Genomic DNA, 21,190 nt, shown 5'->3' with positions numbered 1-21,190 from the left:
TTGAACAAAGAGCTCTGAATACTAGAAAATAGAATTTCTTTTAACTCTGTTAAACCCTTATTCTTTTCATAAACAAATGTCTTTTGAGAATTGGCATGGTTTTTAGATCGACCTAGGTCAGCCTAGAGGCAATCTCTGTGTTAAACACTTGTTCTTTTGGGAGCTAAGTATCAATTTAGAATTGGTATGAATATATACTTATAAATCAACCTAGGTCAGCCTAGAAGTGATCTTGAATTCAATAATGAGATGACTTAATCACTTATTTTGAACTTTTAAGTCTTAAGTGTGAACGGTGAAAGCTGGATTACTGATTGAAAATGTCCCTAGGCCCAAGATGTCGAACTTTAGTTTGATCTATTTTATCACAAGAGTAGGAATAGAACATGGACCACAACAAAATATAATATTAATAGTATCCATTTAAGGTAGTTCCAGCAAAACAAAAATTAAAGTTGGTTTAAAATAATGTGCAGAAAACACACACAAATCCACTATTGCAAAACAAATATGATTCAAAGAGTACTATTTCTGAGTAACAAACAGTCTAGGCAGTAGCACTGGACAAAAAGGCTCTTCCTGGTTGGCGATTAGCCAATGGTCCATGGCACCCAAGAAGCTGCAAAATCACAAAACAGAACATTTAACTCAGAAGGACCATTGCCTGCACTAATAATAACTAATTTAAGATACAAGGAAAATCTCATTCAGAAACACAATTCGACACAATCCCTAAGATCAAAGTAATCATGCAATAACATTCTCAGCATGATAAAATCTACCAGATATACAGTGTCAATCACAGCACATTGCATTATCAAGCAACTTCACATTACCTTGGCATTGACACCATCAGGCATAATCCTGTTCTCTGACTTGAACTTCAAATAGTCTGTGCGGTTAAACTTGGTGAACCCCCTAAACAATAATTTAAAACCTAGAGTTAAACTGATACTCAAATTGTGAATTGTTGATAACAATAAAATAATTACTTCAGATATATCCATATAGATTATATATAATGTCCAATGTAAACTAGAAATAGACAAAAGCAATTTAAGCAGAAGTCATACAGAACTATTAGTCATGTTTGAGTTTGTAAAACCCTATCTTTAAAGAATAAGATCAATGTGATTAAAATAGATAAATAGAGAACATGCAATAAATGGGTAACAAAAGGAAGTGGTGGAACAATCAAACAGGATACATTCACCAGTGTTCTTTCACTTCCTTTTCGTTTCACAATTTATAAACTGACCTTTCTTCATATTTTTTTCATGGCAATTTATAAAAGTAAATGAATCAAGTGAATTGTATACAAATCAGAGATTCATCCAAGTACTGCACAATACAAATTCATTCCAGATTCATACTATGATATAAATTAGCAGGTAGCCAAATTTCATTCAATTGTCAATCAGAGGATTCCGATAACTATACTTTTCACAATTCAAATTCAACAAATGTTAATAAGTCAGCAGCCATGTCTCCAGATACCTACCACTTCCTGCTAACTATAATCTTTTGGCGGCCGGGGAACTTGAACTTAGCACGGCGGAGGGCCTCTTGTGCATGGTGACTGTTGCTGTCCTTGCAGCGGACAGAGAGCAGGACCTGGCCAATAGCCACTCTAGCACAAGTACCCTGTGGCTTTCCAAAGGCACCTCTCATGCCAGTCTGGAGTCTATCAGCTCCGGCACACGAAAGCATTTTGTTGATCCTAAGAACATGGAAGGGATGAACCCTAACCCTCAAGTGGAATGCATCCTTCCCAGCAAATTTCGCCATGTACTTGTTGCACGCAATCCTAGCAGCCTCAAGGGCCTCACTTGAAACATTCTCCTTCTCCCAACTAACCAAATGCACACAGAAGGGAAATTCATCAACACCTTTTTTCTTCATGCCAACATCGTAAATCCTGATCTTAGGATCAGGAACACCACGGCAAAACCGCGATTTTGGGTAGGGTTTGTTCTTAATTTGACGATAACATCTTGCTGGTCCTGAATAAAGCAACAAAACAACCATTCATGATTATCACATCTAGTTCCACAATTACAATACAAAAACAAATGCACACATTCAAAACAAAACTTGAAACACATCTTGAGACAGAACAGAAAACTAATGTTCCAATACAATGAATTCACACATTCTAAGGTTAATTCTAATGCGTAAAAAAAAAACTTGGATTTGCATTCAATTTGCAGAACCCACAAGTTGACATCACATAAGAAACATAATCCGTTTTCTTAGGAAAAAAAATCCAAAATTTCATTAAGCGAAGTGAACGGAAATAAAAAAATTGCATGAAAGGAAAAGGTTAGGCAGTGAGCACTTACTTCTACCCATGGCTACGCTTTGGGTTGAGGCAGAAACTAACCCTAGAAAATGAAGAAGAAAGAGGGTTTTATTTATTTTATACAAAAGCAAAAATGGGCTTAGTGTTATATTTTTAATAAAATTAAAATTGGGCTTTCTATTTACGCTCACGTTTTACTTCTTGCACCTCCATAATTACTATATTATCGAATTTAGAACATTTATTGCGTTAAAATTTTTGAATATATTTCAAATTAAATATTTAAAATATATATATATATATATATATATATATATATATATATATATATTAAAAATCTTGCTCCACAATGTTTATGGAATAAATATTGTAAAATGAAGAAGAGTTTAAAAATTATATGGGTGCAAATAGTAAGTATGGGATATTATTAACGACTAAACAATATAAAAATATACCTTTTAGTAGTCTTTAGTACTTATATGAATTATTCATTGTAGGATACATTAATTAAAATGGTTAAGAATTATGGCTAAATGGTAAAGATTTTGTGTAAATAATATTTTTAATGAATAAATATACTTAATTTTTCTCTAACTGTTTGTTTTGAAAATGGTGGTCTTTGGAACAAGTGTGGGAGCGGAACCTATTGGAGATCACAAACACACATAAACAAGCAATTAAAAGACAAAAACACACACAAACAAGCAATTACAAAACAAAAGTAAATAATAAGAATATTAAAGATTTACGTAGTTCAGACAAAATACCTATGTCCATAACTACACTAAATGATATTTTTGATTGATAAATTAAGTTTACAATTATTTGTGTATTTATAAAAGAAGAACAAGTAATAGGCCAGACCTAATAAACTCTTTAGACTCAACATACTAAAAAATCTCTCACTTGGAGAATGACTACATCAATTGCACTCCAAAGTAAATCTTGTAAACCTCAAAACTATAGCACATCTAAACCAATGCCATGCCTTTTCAACAATTAACCATGAAGGCCAATTGAAGCTACACAAAGTTTCAACTTCTTTGACTATCACAATATAAAGCACTGTCAGACTGCTTCTTGCCCAACTCCTCAATAAAATTCTTCAATCAAACAATCTCCTTACATTCTTTCGAAAAACCATGTACTTTGCTTTTTGTGGTTGAAATTGCAATGCTTTTCTGAAGTCGAGACAACAAATTAACTATTGTGGAACCTACTATGAAAACAAGTCTTGTATTATTATTCCTTGTGTCTAAATAACCTCCCAAATATGCATTAGAATATCCTTCCAAAATAACATCATTCTTACTAAAACATAATGAAGTTTTAGAAGTATCTTTTCAGTAAACAACTTCTCAATGCTTCCTTCTTGGACTAGACAGAAGCAAAAAGATATGATCATAACCACTGCACCCAAGAAAAAGACGTTGTGAGAGAAGAAGAACATTTTGGGAATGTTTCCCTTGAAACCCTATACTCTGTCACATTATACAAGCTCAATTTCGTGTAAGGCTATGAGAAAAAACTCTAATTCTTACAAAGTAGACTAAAGTTTGACTTTCCACCTAAAGGCTACCTGCTCCCCTGAAATCAACTTCTCTGTCTAATGATCATCTTTCAAGAGAAGCTATATGTAGAAGAAAGCTTGAAGAGAAAACAAGAAGAATAGCAACGTAAAGAGAATTATATAGAAAGATCATAGAAAAATATATGAAGCAAAATACATAGAAGCAAAATATCTTTTGAGAGAAAAATAATAGAAAAATTTGTTTATATCCTCTCCTTAAGAGTATCATATGTATCTTTGTCTTAACACTGTTTGTGTTGTAAATTCTGAAGAGAATTAAAACACTTTTCTAAACGTTTTGTCTAGGTTTGGAACCAAGAGTGCTAAGTATACTTGTTGTATGATAGGAGTGGTAAGAATACTTGTTGTAAACTAGGAGTGGTTAAACTCGGATTAATTGTGTTGACTAGGGAACTAGGAATAGTAAGAATACTTGTTGTAAACTAAAAGTGGTTAAACTCAGACTAGTCGTGTTGACTAAGAAACCAAGAGTGGCGAGAATACTTGGTGTAAACATGGAGAGGTAAAACTTATATAATCTTGAAAAATATTAGTGGAATCATTCAAGAATTCTTAAGACAGAACTGGACGTACCTCATGTTGAGTAAACAAGTATAAAAATTGTACTTTATTGTTTTCCTTTCTTAAAAGATTTTACAAAGTCTCTTGAAACATCATCGTTTGAATATACTCTTGTATACTAATCTTTTAAAAATCCATCAGACGCCATTTATGAAAAGAATTTTAAAAACATTATTCACCTCTCTTTAGTGTTTTCTTGTGTTTTCACTTTCTTAATCCTAAACACCCACTTGTTTTACAACACCCTCTTTCGTGCTAATAAGTTAGTCAAACACCAAGTTTTATCTCATAGAAGAAAAATGTGATTTATTTATCTAAATTTACATAGGATTTGAATTCATAAATAATGTGATATTACATACGATTTTACCTATAAATATATAAAATTAAGTTATATACGAATTTTTTCGTAAGTAATAAAAAATATATTTCTTACTACTTTTTCTTATATATGTTTAATGGAAACATTTGCCAAGATCATGATCCCTACACAGTCATACAAGATGATATGTTTTTATTGTTGGAGTTTTCGTACTTTTTTTTTTCTTTTTACATGTGTGATTAACTTTGAATCTTCTATTTCCTCCCTCTAGCACTTGAAGGGGCACATTAATGAGAATTAGCTTGTCTACCACTGTTTTTTTACATTTAACAGTGAATTCCTAAAGTTAAAATTCGCTTTTATGGTGTGGATAGAAAATTATAGTGCCTTTCGTTTAAACCTGAATTTCATTTTTTTCATGCTTTTTTTTTTTTTTTTGCCTTTAGTAGATTCTAAATACATTCCACATTGATGGGTTCACCTTGTTTTTAATTATATGTAATGTTGATTGGTTAGAAGTATGCGTATCAGTTTCCCATTTATGCTATAAACAATGATCCTTGTTGCTTTTCATGCCATTATGAATTAGGTAGTCTAAGATTTGAAATTCACTAATAAAGTGCATTGGTTTAAGGGCTTTGGTTGACTATGGTGGCACATAAACCACTTCATACACTATATACATCAAAACATAGGTAAAACTGAGAACACAAACTCTAAATAATATGAAAATTTGTTGGAAGGACCAAAAAATCATGAAAACTCCTCACACAAAATTTCAACTCAAAATTCAGAGTCTAACTATTTTAAATATTTTTGCAAAATTAAAAAAAAAACAAAATAAATTGACAAAAAATAGAAAACAACCTTTCTTGAAAAATGTAGTAAGATTAGCTAGCTACGCGAACTACAACAATATTAGAAAATTTTTATACCCAAATCGATATATAATAATAATGTCAAAATTGTCAAACAAAGCAAAAGTTAGGTAATTTAAAGATGTGTAATCCAAATAATTTTTAAACTTTGGATTCACCCAAAATAAGGGCTCATGGATTTTTTCGCTAAAATAGGAGTTTCAAAGAGTGGTGAAATTCTTTTTCAATAAAAATAATAACTATAGCTATCAAAACCAAAAATTACAAGTAAATAGTTATATGCATGACTATATTTTTGTGTTGTGGATATTTGTTTTTGTATGCAATTCTATTTTTGTGATTTGCTACTTCTATGATATGGAATGTTTACAGAAACAGAGCGATAATATTTTTTTAATAAAAAATGGACTTTAAACAATGGTTGTGGTGAAAACTGAGACAAAAAATAGTTTTTTTTTGTCTCAGTTCTAAATCCAACTGAGGCTATAGACCCTTTAATTAATTAATTTTAAGGGTCTACGACCTCAGTTAGAACTAAAATTTGGGACAATAAACTTCTTAAATTAATTAATTTTAGAGAATTATGGTCGTGGTTCCTTAAAGAACGGAGATAATAGATCTTTTTTTGTTTAGTTTACTGCTTCGATTTTTTTTTTAAATTTGGATAAAATTATGACCCTTTTTTTTATTTTTTAAATCTAAGATGAAAAGTTTCGTCTTTTTACCTTATTTCAATATATATCTTAGTTTTGAAATCGTTGTTATAATTTCAAATGGGCATATGCTAGTATATATACGTGATTACTATATTTGAGGGAGTTTAATAATAAAACATTAATATTGTAAGAATGTTTTATGTACACAACCAATCTGTTGTATAAGTTTTAAAATAAATATTATATTAGCTAACAATTTATCTATATACATTAATTTTTATGTCTTTCTATATTTAGAATGCATGGTCCATTTTGCTATGTTTAAAATGATGCAAAGTGTAAATGCGTAGAAACAAGTGCTGGAATGAGGACCATATACTCCGTCGCACGTGTGAAGTTTGCAATTATATGATGGGTCTAAGTCGTGTAAAATATGACAACCTCTTTTATGTAATTATTGTACAATTAAAACACGTGATGAATGTATTTAACAACTTATTTTAATACATTTTTAATAATAAAATATGTGTCACTGATTCGTTTAAATTTATTTTTAAAAATATATTTAAAACTAACCCATCACCCTCACTACATTATTAAATAATTGTTAAAAAAATTATTAAAACAATATTTTCCTAGTCGAATATCTGCAAAAGCCTCCCAGAAAAGCTTCATTAGCTGGAGACCTTTTTACAAATTAAAAAATGTATTATTTTTAACATTTTCTAATAAAAGGAGAGTTAAATTTTGACAATGAAATGATTTAAATTTATTAAAATAAATAGTTGGTTTAGTGAGATGAGTAACAAGGTCTTTCGTTTTTAAGTACAATAACAGAAAAAATATAGTCTTAAATATAATTTTTTTTTAAATTTTGTTTGAAATTAGATAATTGATGACATAGCTGGTCATTGGTAATTAAACTTAACTAAGTTTTAAGTTCTAAATCATTTTTAATATTTTCAATTGACTTTCTATTGAATTGTTTTATTATATTGACAACTTAATTTTAATATTTTTAAGTTGAATATATGTCTTTTAACATTTTTGGTTAATTGGGTGGCATGAGTACTATCTTGTCTTATCATGTTGCTTCTTTATCTCCAAGGAGGCTTTATATTAATTATAAACAATATAGATTGAACTTTAAGAGATGAAAAATCTATATCTAAATTTAAATTAGTATTAATTTAATTTTTTTCTTTGTGTATTTTTATTTAATAGATGTATTATAATCTTTATTCATGTATAAAAAAGAGAGAACTTATTAGAATTTGGGGAAAGAAAGTAATAAAATATTTGAAATATTTCCAAACTTATTTTTTCTTATAATTTTAAAACGCTTTTTAACATTTTGAACTTTGTTTCATTAGCATTTTCAAAATTAATAAACATTTTGAATGTCATGAAATTTTATTTATTCAATTTAGAATATTTTATATTATTCTTTCACATTTATCCAATTTCTATTTAGTATTTTAATTTAAAATTTATACAATTATAATTTGTTTTGAAATATTCGATATTAAAAAAATGAGAATACTTTGTTTTATATTGAATATTTAATAACATTATATTTTATTTATAGTAATTTTTATTTTTTATATAAAAAATAATTTATAACATTAAAACCGTAATAAAGCGAATACGAGTACAAGAATAGATATCGTATTTATGCTAGTTAGTAAATATAAGGATAGAGATAGGATGTAATTTGGAAAATAGAAATAAAAGTTGTATTGGCCGCTCGTGGAGAAACAAACAATCAATCACGATCATAGTAATCTTTGATGGAATCATTTAATTGAGATCAACATCAATGAAACCCTAGAATTGTCAAAATAAAATATAAAGCGGATAGAAGGAAACCTCGTTCACAAAATACCTAGTTCTTTGCCTTACCATTCTAGTATCTTTTAGAAGAAGATGATTTGGAGGAGAGTGAGTGAATGAATTTGAGGATAAATTTTTTGTTGTAGGATTTGATTAATATGATAGATAAAAAAAATTATTTAATGGATAGAAATTAAAGATTATCAAAATGTCCCTAATTATTAAAGTAATATAAAATGATAATTGTTAGTATTATATTTAATTGTAAAAATGTTTATAAAGAGTAAAAAATTAACATTAATTATTATTAATTTTATTATTATTATTATTATTATTATTATTATTATTATTATTATTATTATTACTACTACTACTACTACTACTACAAGGGTGATATTGTAAAATTTACTAATTCCTTTCAAATCTCTCTTATTTTGAGACATGAGAGTAATATCCCATCCCGCAATTCCATTCGCAGCATCACCCGCATTTCATCTCAAACGAACAAAAAAAAGTTTTCTACTTTCATCCTCTTAAATCTTGGGCTACAGGAGAATTCGCTCAAGTAAACATAGGCTAAATGCATAAACCTTGAGAGTAATGGTATTATGACACAATTTTACATTCATTTGATACAGAACACAAAGGTAAAATGATCATAAAAATGTAAATTTTTGTATTTTTTTTAAAAAAAGAAGAGTAAAATGTAAGAAAATGTATAAATGTAAAAAAGTTAGGCATGTCAAATAATCATTATTCAAACCTTAATGTCACAAGCAACCACCTTCTTCTCTAACTCTCATGTTTTCTTCAATCATATTTCCAAAACCACCGTTTCCAAACAAACTACAAAAGTGTATGTCACTCTCTACTTTTACATGACACACCACCACCATTTGTTTTTTCTCATAACATAACACTCACAATATCACTATTTGCCACTTTTCTATTATCACTATTTGGCATTTTTCTATTACCCATTTTCCCTTCTTTGCATCTTTCAAGTCATATTAATCAAATCAGGTGGAAATAGACTACCTTCTTTTTTCTCTTTCTTCAAGCTTTTTCGCCATGTTTGGATTTTTGTGTTCTTTTCCATCATATGTTTCGTTGTTCATCCCATTCTAATCCATGTGCTGCATATTTAGTTATAACAATGAAAGCGAATAAAACAAAAATATTCTATCCATTCATGAAGAAATTAGTAGATGATTTTGTTTCTTTTACGTGGAATTATATAGAATAGGAATTAATTTACAGGTTTGTTTGGTCAAAAAAGTGGCAAACAGTGGAATAAAGTATATAAGTTTAAACATTTTTTTTTATTGTTGTTAGAAGTGTGATATACTACAAATATATATCAATTTAAATTCGAAAATTATGTGTCAGAGACTGGCAAACCTTTATAAAGTCAGAATAAATAAAGACAGTTGTTTTCAATGCTGAGGACATTTGGATCTTCATCATTCAATTTCATGACCCACTCCTTTGTTTTCTCTGAGCTACTTAAATATGTTTAATCTTGAATGATTTTTTTTTTCTTTTCTTTTCATTTTGCAAAGTTTTTGTGTATTAACTTTCTGAACACCCATCACACTGAAAAAGATATTTCAACCTCCAAAAATATAATTAAATTGAGAAACAATGTTATAATTCACCAATTATAATATATGGTTTCTCACATTAAATTAATATAACTTTTCAAAAGAACTCTAAGTTAAAAGCTACTATATAATGCTCTGAACAGTTAATCACAATATTCAAATTAGACGTACTAAAATAATTTCAAATATAGAGTTTTTTTATTTTTCATTTAAGAAATTAATCCAAATATATATTCTGAACTAAAACGAAGTTAATAAATTTTGGAAAAGGACTAATTAAGACTTTGTTTGAATATATGTGAAGTGTAAAAGGGAAAGAAAAAATTAAAAAAAATGAAGTTATTTAAATTAAAAGAAAGTTAATATATTTAAGTACAAAGTTTATACTACATATTGATTTTAAAAAAAATTATTTTTATTTTTTGTTTTAATAATATTAGATTATTGATTTATTTATTTTATTATAGATGTAAGAGCCTAAAACATAGTGTTTCAGAATTGATAATTTGTTTAAAATAGTGAGACTAAATTATTTTGATATTAAAAGTTTAAAGTATAAATAAAACTTTTATAAACGAGTTTTATTATTTAAAAATATATTATCTCTCTAAAAATCTTTCTTTATTTCTTTCTTCTCTCTAAGTTTTCTTATTTTTTATTCATTTGTTTGAAGATCGGAAACCTCTAGAGTGATACTTGAGGCAATCTCCACTTTTGTCTAATTAGTTTCTTAGTTAAAATAAGTTAATTTTATATTCCTTATCTTGGTTTGTATGATTTCTTTGTGCATGTGAATCATCTTAGTTCACATGTAGTGTTTGAATATTTTATAATAGTCTCTATTGATCAGTGATCCTAATAATGTACTTTTTCTTACATTGGCTTACCTTTTTTTTTCTACATTGTTTGTCTGTTGTATTCTCTTTGTTTGCAATGATCACTTTAATAGTGTGAAGAAAGGATAATGTAATGACAAATACAATTCAAGATGTGGTGATGTTTCAGTATAGATCTAGGGTGATTTTTGTTTTGTATTAGTTTGTTTTTTTTTTGAAAAACTTTATTATACTTTTGATCAAAATTATATTATATAGTATATATCTAAGGTGGTCTTGTTTTGTATAAGTTTGTTCTTTTTAAATTTTTTTTTGATAGTTGTATATTATTAAATGACATGTAACCACATAAATACATTAATATTATTAAAAAGATAGCTACTGGTTATATATCTTAATATGTAAAGTATATATAACTTGTAATACGTAATTGAATTATGTTGAAAACATATCGTAAATCTTTGCTTTTTTATTAAAATGGTTATTATTTTTCTTGAAACTTGTATTTTTTTTTGCAATGATTATGTGTGTCAAACTTTCTCTTCTTTTTTTCTTTCTTTCTGTGTCTGTGTATCCAAACACACTGACAGGGTGAATTTATTGAAGCATTTAAAATTGCAATGTAGGGTGGAGAAAGCATGCATATACAAGATGAAAACTATAGAAATATATTAATTGTAAAGTAAACAAAATCATCTTATTTTCCATAATTAAAAATGAATGTTCGTGAAGATGGCCAAAACCATAACTATCATACACAGCAGCACTATTTATTTCTTTAGGAGCTTCTATGATTGACAAAAATTGAAAAGACACGTTCAGCAGTTACGTGTTGAAGCTGAAGATTATGCATTAATTAATATTTATTGTGTGGCTCCTTATTAATAATGCAGGTCACAGCACTTGGACAAATCCTCAGTCAACGTTTTCACAAAGTTGTCAACTGTCGTGGTGAATTTAGGGTTCATCTGCAAGATAGGGCAATCATACATATACGTATCATGGTCCATGCACAACAATATATTATTATTTTAATGCTCCATGTGATAAGCGTGCAAGGTCACAAAGATACTAACTGGGTAACTATGATCTTATTCTTACAAACGACATACTATTTTATTCTATATCGTACATGTAAGTCTTGGAAATTCTAATTATTCTTAGAAAATTAATATCTTATAAAATAATTAATATAATGATCTAATTGCACTTTTCGTTTATATTATTATAAACAAATATATATTGTAATTATGTCTTACATTTTCTAGTCGTATTTTGCATTAATGATCATCCACTTTTGCAACATCAAAATTGTATTTTGTGTAAATATTTGGAGGATTATGATTATGAAATTAGTGATGAAAGAAATTCAAAAGATAAGAAATGAGAACTTTGATACATGCTTGATGAATTTTGAAAACTAATGAGAATAAGAATGATATAACAATCCCAAAAAATAGCAATCCCAAAAATAATCACATATGCATGTTAGAAGATAAAACAAAAGCACTACTGATCATCGATTTTCACACCAGACAACTGAAATTGTTTATCTTATCTCTGGAACGAGTTATGCTTTTTCTAAGTGAGAGAATAATTAAAAGTAATAGTTGATTAAATTATTAGATTTTGACATATATACTTTCTTGAATGTTTAAAGAAGGAAAGTGGTATGTTGATAAGATGTGTCATAATAAGAAGAGTGTAGATATACCTGAGCAATGCTGGTAATGGTGATAGCAGAATTCCCAAAAGGCAAAACATTGCTGCTAACAACAGAGAGATTATGAGCTTCAAGCTTGGCCATTACGTTCTGCACAATGTTCCTTTGCATCTCACACGTTACTCTGATAAGTACATCTTTTCCTGCAACTCTTGCTTCAACCTTCGAACATTTCTTGCTAGCTTCGTCACCATCATTACAAGCATGAGAGGTCCACGAAAAGTCATATCCAACCATGTTGCTTTTGCTCACTTTCAAGCACCCTTCTGATTCTATCTTCCTTTTCTTATTCTCTTTCTCCAAATCTTTCACACGCTGCTCAAGACACTTCACGTATTCTACGGCCTTGTTCAGAACAGAAACCTTGTCCACCTGCACACATCTTTACAGATTAGAACTTTCTTACATCCATTTTTCGACTTCATGCAAAGCAATTTGCACCCATTGAACAATCTTCATCAGTTTTGTAATAGATGTAAAAATAGACAAAAACCGATGGAAAAAAAAAGCTGATTTGTAGTATTTGATGGCTTTAACATCAAATTATTAGAGTTGGCTTTGAGTGAAGCTGATCAAGAAAATAGTCTTCCTAATCTAATATATTAAAAAATGCATCTTATGGTATTAGAAAAAATTTAATTAAGTGTATTACAAGATATATAAATAATCCTATAAAAGAAAAAGATCAGAAAAATAAAACATAACAAAGTCAATTACAAATACATAGTTGTTATAATCAAATTTAGTATAAGTTTCTAGAAAATCTATCCTGATAAAATTATAATACCAAATTCGATCTTCAGATGCTAATAAAATAGTACAAGAAATAGTGTATAAGGAAAAACCATATGTGATCTAACCTTTTTCAAGCCAGGAATAAGAGCAGAAAGGGCAATGAACATTTTGGTGAGATTCTCTCTCCTTTTTCTCTCAGCCATTATGTGATCAAGTGTCTGAGAAGAGTTTCTTTCCCTCTTGAGGGGTTTTCTGGTTTTTTCTTGTGTCTGCTTTGAGTGTTCACCAAGATGTTGGCATGTTTTCTTATCAAAAATTGGCACTGAAGTGAAATTCTCAAATGACAGAACACAAGACTTTGGTCGTGGAGAATCATGTTGTTGTGTGAGACTGGTCATGTCAAAGCCAGTGTTCTTTTCCAAAGATGGAAAATTGCTTAGAAGGGTAGTGCTGCTTTCTTTCAATGAGTCTTCTGCAGGCACCACTGAATTGTCCCCCTTAAATTCTTCTCCAGCAGAGTTCAGGTCAAAATCACGTAAAGTATGCCAATCATTTTCCTCCTGTAAACACAACAAAAGAGAACAATTTTTAGGAACAAGGTTGTGTATAAAGTTAGATACCATATTTCATATGTTACTTACCAAAATCGAAACCCATTGTTGCCATGAGTCATCATCCATTTGGTCCATCGAACTACAAAATGGCTGTAGTGCAGTTTATATATGCTTATGCTCTTGAGGGGAGATGCCGAAACTGAGCAACGTGGGACTCCTTCCCGTGCCATTATTGGTTATTGATTGATAGTGTGTGATTAGAGTATTGGTAATTTGAGAAAGACTATATATGTGGCTGAGGCTAAAGCCACGACCCTCTCACTTTTCTTCAACACGTGTTTTACAATTTGATTTTGTAATTATGCTGTAAATCAACATAATAGCAGTAATAGAAAAAAGATTTCAAAGTTTAAATGATCAGAGCAATTTGTATTAAAAAAGGTAAATTATATTTTTTATTTGCTTTTCTCTATTTCAGGCAATCAAATTGTCAAAGGACAAATTATTCATCCACTTTTACATCTCACTGTGTAATGAAAGAAAAAGCTTGTAAAAAAAATAATAACATTGAATTTTAAAATTCTAAGCCACTTGTATAACATAAATCTAGACTCTAGGTAATTCATGTATTATAATAACTAAGATTTCAGATATGTATTCTTAATTCATTTTAAAAATATATTGTTATAAAAATACATTTTTGAAATTTAATAGAACAAGTCATAAATTAAAAAAAAAGTGAACATAAAAAAACATATGAAACCTTTTTACTTGTTTCGCAAGCTTGTTGCTATGATAAGATGTATGTTCAATTGAAAGTCTTTTTTTAAGTGAAATTAATTAATTTTCTTCATCATAAAATATTAGTTTTTCTTAATTTGAGCTTCATGTTTTCACAAGACTTTTAGATGTAACAATGGATCATGTTAAAATGTTTATGACACTCAATAGAAAATGAGATTATGTAACATGATGTTTTGCCTTAAATGGTGCTAGAAGAGTTCTCTATCTTTTGGAGGTATTGCTCTCCATGATGGTCAAGGAAGAAAAAATTGTTGCTTAATAAATCTTATGATGACTTGAGAAGCAACTCGAAAAGGAAGAAACTTGAATATGAATACAAAAAAGTTATCATAATTAAGGAAAAAGTAAAACAATTCATGTAATAGAAATTAGTTAGAAACAGGATTTGGTATTACCCTCAACCATAAGGTTCAATGATTGGTCATGGGAAGAAGGGCCTACTTCATCAACAACTAAAGTAGGATCATCAAATGGGTTGTCATTTTCGAATTATATTATCGTCCTCGTCCTTATCATCATTATTGTCATCATTATTGGAATCGTTATTGTCATAATCATAATCATCATCATCACTGTCTTCCTCATCGTCCTTCTCTTCCTTTTCTTCTTCATCGTATTCTTCTTCATCTTCTTGTTGTTGTATTTCTCCTTCTAATTCTTCAGGATCACCATCAATATCTTACAATGCAAGTACACCTTCAACTTCAATAATTTCATTGTGATGTGATATTTCATCAACTTGGTAGGGGATATCCTCTTCGACGTCATTATATGTAGCTTGTACGACCTTTTAGTGTTAATGCTTTGAGAAATCATTCTAAGAATGTCTTCTTATTTCTCAACGTCTTTTTGTTCTTCGTGTAGCGCTTCTGAATAAAGCTTATTGTTTACATTCCTTGCACAGAAAATGAGAGCAAAGCATACAAGCAAGGAGACACTTTTTCGTACAACATTAAATATTTTAAACATTGATGATCATCAAGCACATTGCGTTTCTAACACATTTTATAACATGCCAACACCTTTTGATAAAAGCATTGTTTAAAGGCAAAGCGTTTGATATGTTACATTTAGATTATATGATCTTTTAAGCTGTTGTTTCGTAATACCGTTTAAGCTCAAGTACATATTTTAGACATGCTTATTAGCAAAGCTTCTTTTCAGACGCTATATTTTTTGTTAAAGCACTATAGTGATCACATAACCTATAAGCATGCACTAATTACATATAAACATTGATCTTCCTTAACTTCAATGATTTGAGTGTCACGGTATTATTGACATCTGTAACTAGAAAAATACTGCAAGAAAGAAAAATAATATAAAATTAATCAATTAAATTTTTACTACAAATTAATTATGACAATGAAAATAACTTATATAAATTGAAATTGTCTCTCATTCACAATATGTTTTCTTCACATATCGAAACACATAATATCCACAGTCAACTGTCGTTGAGTTGTTTTAAACACTAAAAAAACCAAAAAAAAAAAACATCTTTATAATTAGAACATAACAACAATATTCAAATAAGGAAAAAATGTCCCTATGCTTCAGCCCATACTTAGACAACACTTAATGGTTCCAAATATATATTTTTATATGTCATATATGCACTGTCAGAAATTTTCTTGGCAACAACAATTGATAAGTCTGCCTGTCTAGGAAGAGAAGAGATAATGCATCAAAGATGTAAGGAGACATGAAGAATCTACACCATTAGTATGTAAAGTCTACATCATTTTCTGAGTAGTCTAAAATCTAGAGAAGGATAATATGCACTGAAAACTATCTCATCCAAATTATGCAAATAAAATAAGAGAAAGTGAAAACGAGGAGAAAAAGGAGAAAACTAGTTTTCTCGAAAAAAAAAAAGATGTGTCAAGCATTAATTTCACATGAAACCATGGTTTGGTTAGTTAATCTATTATTGAAGTAGGTAGTGCAGACCATCACTTTTAATTTCTCTTACACTCATTTTGCATCATAATATAACATTAAAAATTAAACAGTGAGTAAACAAGAGAATGGGGTACAACTTAAATTTCTCTTACACTCATTTTTTTTATACAATTTAAAAAATTTCCAGCTTTCTATGTTACATACTTCGTATTTAATCAAAAGATTCATGATATTCAGTTCTATCATTACCCTAAATTTATATAGTACGTGTATGCTTCTCACTGCCCCAGTTAGTTGATACTAATCACATTTTTTATTTGCTGAAATTGAAAATCTTATTAACACAAATTCTTATAAAGGTATTGTCCACAGCTGATTATCCATATACAAAAGGTATTGTCCACCAGATACTTTAAAATAATTACACAACCATCATTCACCCAATCCATAATGACGTGTATTTAATGAAAATTTTATTACAAGAAAATGAGGGAATGTGAGAATCCAACGTTTCAAGGGTGAAATCCTCCAATTATTACAAATATCAACGCTAAATCTATTTGTTATGAACCAAGCTTCACAAATGACTCAGGCTGAAAAATAATACCCAGTATTGATTTACCCTACTCTAAAGGACATGTGTATGTCTAAACTTTCTAAAATGCTTCCTCATATACTCTTATAATTTAGGATCAAGTTAATTTTTTTTAATAACTTTTTGATAATAGACTATATGTCACTATTTTATTGATCCGTATATTTGAAACGGACCAATCACAAACTACCACATAGACTGTTGTAAAAAAGTTGTCAAAAAAAGTTATTAAAAAAACATTTTTCTACAATTTATTAGGTACATCCTACCTCTGAAAAATATCCCACAGAGCACCTTTTGAACCATCCCCTACAAACGACAAATCACTTTCTGGACTCGTTTTTACTTCCTCAACATTAGTTTCTCCATCGCGATCTTGCTCAAAGTGTTTTAGTTTCAACATGCCAATGGCACTAAGATGTCTGGGTTACAATTTGAGTTCAGCAATGTGAGTCAACACATTTACCTAGAACATTCAAGTTATTTAAAGGGAAAAAAAATACTTTAATCTCACCATTAATAGCAAATTATATAATGCAAATATATGGAAATTGTACTAAACTCTGACTAGAGCATAAGATGAAAGGCAAACTTAAAGCTTATCAATTATTATAAAACAGATAATTCTTTCTCGTTTGCAAGTTCGAATTCATTGCATAGAGATGTGTGGCTTCTGTTGGGAAAAATGTGACCCACACAAATAATAATACTCTTCAATTCACTGGGATTACTTTTCATTGAACCTTGGCAACCTTTAAATAGGTGCAAATAGGGCTTTGGGCCAACTACAAATAATAAAAACTGACAATAGAGTATCAACTAACTTAAAATAAAATATACTTAATATATCTCTATCTTATATCAATAAAATAAAATAATACTCTCCTAAATAAAAGGAAAATCAAAACTACCTATATCTATTTTATCTTTATCAAAATCAAACCAAATATTACTAAACCCAAAACTAATAAAATAAGATTTTAATGAATCCCTAAAATTTAAGTTTATCCCAACAACTTCATGACATAAAAAAATTGGTTTAGTTGTGAGTATCGTATTGTGTAGGAACAAACATGCAAGAAGAAATCTTGTCTCTACTACATCAAATTCATTTGTTTGGTGAGAAACATTAACTCACACAATAGTAACCAAAATCAACACTTGTAATGGAAAAATACCCTGTATCTTAGCTTCTGTCTCATTCTCAATCATTTGCTCTTTGTCCAAAAATCTTAAATACGAAAGAAGTACTTGCAGCAAACACATAGAGAGCTTGTATTTCCTTGTCGCCTTGTCCCTTTGCTCGCCATAAAGTAGAGGGTATCAAATTTTTTAATGTATTGGCAAAATATAAATAACAAAGATTGAGAATCACCAACGATAGCATAAAGATTGAATAAAAACGAGTTTGAACCCTAACTTATCTTGCCTTGACTATCTGCATTCTATGACCTCCCTTGAGTATTTGCAACCCGAAACACACAAAACCTACTTAACTCTTATGCACAAAAATAGTTCAACATAAAAATTACAAGAAATACACCCTCCACTTTACTCATTACACTAGTTATCACACTTATCTTCCTAATTCATGATGAACACAAAATTATATATTTACCTTTAAAATCGTATTTTTTGCCATTTTCCTTTTGGAACTTCCTTCTTTACTTTGGAATAAAACTTTTCATAATCTGCCAAACAAATTAAGAACTGTATTTCAATTCTTTAAACTCATTGAAGAATCTTCAATCACAAGCTAAACACACTTCATGCCAAGTAAGATTCACTCTTTTTCTTCGGGGCTTCGCTAGAAAAATATCGACGAACCCTAGGGTTCGCAACAACGAATTTAAAATCAAGAAAATAGGAAAAAATTTGGTACCTCAACAACCTAATATTAGTTTATGGTCATATCTCAACAACCTAATGTTTAAAAATACACCAGGGCCAACATCTAAAGTATTCATATATCAGAGACTAAATTGTTGGTGGAATGCGAAGGAAGAAGACTCATTAGAGAAGTGTCGTTCTCCTTACAGTGCACGAATGAGATCCTAAACCAGTGCACGAATGGGGATCCTACACACAGTACACGATAGGAGCTCTAAAACAAGTGTTTCAGGCAATGGCATGATCAACACCTTACCTGTTGAAAAATACATTTTCATGAAAAAGGGCAAAGGAAAAACAGAGAAAGAAGGAGGGAACAAAGGAACGTGATACCCAAACCCAATAAACGAATGAAACCCTACATCTTGATACAATGCCACACGCACTGGTGAAGAAAATGAATTCGAAGGAACAAAAACAAAGACAAAGTCGAATAACGAAGGAGAACTAGAAGCAAAAACTGTTATAAAAAGACTTTTCTAAGACCCATAGAGAGCGCTTATCTTAAAAAGCGCTATCTATTGTGTTTTAATAGATAGAATAGATAACGCTTTTAAAAAAAATTGTTATCTATTTTGTTTCAATAGATAATGTTAATACAAATTTTGAATTAAAAATAATATTAAATACTTATAGATAGTGCTTTTTTGGAAAAGCGTTATCTAGCTATAGATAACTCTTATTTAAATAAGCGCTATCTATTATTTTGTACATGCATAGATAGCGTTTATTTAAAAAAGTGCTATCTATTTAGTGTTATTTATAGTCAATTCTATAGTAGTGCATTCACTTGTTGTCTGGGTTAGTTTTAATGTTGTAGAGAGACTCCTTGCTACAGAGCCCCCCTTACTAGCTATTGTGATCTAACCTTAAACCCTCACCTAATTCACAATTCACCCTAAAAAACAATGCACCTAACTTTTTCCCAGTCATAGTTCTTCCTTTAAGTAACACTAGATCAGGTCCTAAATGAACCCAGAGATTCTGCACTAAAACCCTTCCCATTACATGATTGCAACTACCCATCAACTAGTAATAAGACATAGTTAGCTCACCTCTACTGCACAGGGTAAGTGAAGTTATTGCCCTACATCCAAAATTCACCACAATACCACTCATTCCAATAGTTAAAACATGCCTCTTCATGCTCTAAACTTAGGCATTAAGGTTAACACACACAAATGTAATTATTCTCATTAACAGGCGTACTAAAAATACTCCAACTATAATAAAATTCAAGACAACTACACTTTAGCCCAAAAACACTTTCCATTAGTTCGAAATCACCAAATAACAAACCAGAAATTTGATTATAATGAAACGATAATTTACCCCTACAAGACAACAAACAATAGTACAATTAACAACAATAGCACCCTCCCAAAACCTAACACACTACACACCACAACATGCACCAATTTTGAACCAAAACATTTCCTAGATCCAAAACATAATGCATAGAAAATAGTTGTCAATTTATTAGACTATGGAGTTTGTACAACCTTGGTTGTATATCCCCTATCCACATAGTTTTAAGAATAAGCAGTTCTGCAAATGAAATTCATATCTCAAGCTCTCGGTCAAAGCAAATAAACAACACACATATGAATCAATTTCAAAGGGTTCCTCATAAGCCATATTACACATTTTATCAACAATTTTTTAGCACTAATAGGCTATTAATGCATAAAGTCTACACATAAATTGGTTTCCAAGACAAACTAACATAATCAGTATTGGAACAATAACATGCTACTAGTTTGGTCAAAACAATTGCTCAATCAAAACAAATATATTACACGACAGAGAAAGGGAACAATGGGCAAACCTACTCTCTCAATGGCGCTTGCTTGAAGCTTCGATACACCACAACAATGTCCTGCAAAATGCAATCGACAAAAATAAGGCCATGACATAGACCATTTGCGAAATGGTAGAACGAGAGAGTTACCAAATGCAGATACATTGACGGAGAACCACGACAACCAGTGAAAAGAACTGAGGTTGCTCACAGGACGAGTCACCGAAGGTGGCTGTGCAAGGGAGGCTCTATGCGAATAAAGGAACAATCCTCTGCCTCTACGAATGAGGGAGTGACCCTCTCTCTCTACGAATAAGGGAGTGACCCTCTGCCTTTGCGAATAAGGGAGCGATGCGCGAACGTAGCTGTGCGATGGAATATTTGCGAATGGGTCTAAGCGAACGAGGGAGACAACATTTGTAAATGAAGGAACAAAGGCTCTAGCACTACGAATGAGCGAATGCCAATTTGGAGAATGAAAGAACACTTTGGAGAACGAGGTTTCCATAAGAGAATAGAAAAGACAAATATACGAAAAAAAGAAAAAACTGATTTTCCAAATCCTTAATCAATTTCACTTAGGTATTTATCGATGACTTA

General features: G+C 30.0%; 3 protein-coding genes across 3 annotated transcripts; all 3 read right to left on the bottom strand.

Moving 5' to 3' along the window:
- Positions 1-387: 387 nt before the first annotated feature.
- LOC108346913 (60S ribosomal protein L10) lies at positions 388-2,419 on the bottom strand. Its single transcript, XM_017585977.2, has 4 exons — positions 2,343-2,419; positions 1,502-2,003; positions 837-918; positions 388-619 (listed from the first exon to the last, which is right to left on the bottom strand). Exons 1-4 carry the CDS (start codon positions 2,350-2,352, stop codon positions 548-550), a joined length of 666 nt encoding a protein of 221 aa, XP_017441466.1. The 5' UTR covers positions 2,353-2,419; the 3' UTR covers positions 388-547.
- Positions 2,420-11,328: 8,909 nt separating this feature from the next.
- LOC108347286 (transcription factor bHLH18) lies at positions 11,329-13,818 on the bottom strand. Its single transcript, XM_017586455.2, has 4 exons — positions 13,683-13,818; positions 13,167-13,601; positions 12,298-12,678; positions 11,329-11,551 (listed from the first exon to the last, which is right to left on the bottom strand). Exons 1-4 carry the CDS (start codon positions 13,728-13,730, stop codon positions 11,465-11,467), a joined length of 951 nt encoding a protein of 316 aa, XP_017441944.1. The 5' UTR covers positions 13,731-13,818; the 3' UTR covers positions 11,329-11,464.
- A 1,059-nt stretch (positions 13,819-14,877) lies between these two features.
- On the bottom strand, positions 14,878-21,098 carry LOC108346786 (uncharacterized). The gene is made up of 3 exons (XM_017585834.1): positions 20,741-21,098; positions 20,618-20,668; positions 14,878-15,077 (listed from the first exon to the last, which is right to left on the bottom strand). Exons 1-3 carry the CDS (start codon positions 21,096-21,098, stop codon positions 14,878-14,880), a joined length of 609 nt encoding a protein of 202 aa, XP_017441323.1.
- Positions 21,099-21,190: the final 92 nt, after the last annotated feature.

The sequence above is a fragment of the Vigna angularis genome, chromosome 9 (genome assembly GCF_016808095.1).
Source record: "Vigna angularis cultivar LongXiaoDou No.4 chromosome 9, ASM1680809v1, whole genome shotgun sequence".
In the NCBI taxonomy this organism is placed as follows: domain Eukaryota; kingdom Viridiplantae; phylum Streptophyta; class Magnoliopsida; order Fabales; family Fabaceae; genus Vigna; species Vigna angularis.
This window is presented reverse-complemented; position numbering and strand designations above follow the sequence as displayed.

Bases quoted from the DNA above. Each gene is read 5' to 3' on its own strand.
- LOC108346913 (XM_017585977.2), bottom strand. The intron at 919-1,501 runs GTAGGTATCTGG...ATTATTGTTTAG, and splicing joins ATTATAGTTAGCAGGAAGTG to GGGGTTCACCAAGTTTAACC. The intron at 620-836 runs GTAATGTGAAGT...GTGATTTTGCAG, and splicing joins CTGATGGTGTCAATGCCAAG to CTTCTTGGGTGCCATGGACC.
- LOC108347286 (XM_017586455.2), bottom strand. From the start codon at position 13,730: ATGGACCAAATGGATGATGACTCATGGCAACAATGGGTTTCGATTTTG. The intron at 13,602-13,682 runs GTAAGTAACATA...TTGTGTTTACAG, and splicing joins AACAATGGGTTTCGATTTTG to GAGGAAAATGATTGGCATAC. The intron at 12,679-13,166 runs GTTAGATCACAT...AGATGTGTGCAG, and splicing joins TTATTCCTGGCTTGAAAAAG to GTGGACAAGGTTTCTGTTCT.
- LOC108346786 (XM_017585834.1), bottom strand. From the start codon at position 21,098: ATGGAAACCTCGTTCTCCAAAGTGTTCTTTCATTCTCCAAATTGGCAT. The intron at 20,669-20,740 runs GTAACTCTCTCG...TGCATTTTGCAG, and splicing joins CGTCAATGTATCTGCATTTG to GACATTGTTGTGGTGTATCG. The intron at 15,078-20,617 runs GTTTGCCCATTG...TTGCATTGTAAG, and splicing joins AAGCGCCATTGAGAGAGTAG to ATATTGATGGTGATCCTGAA.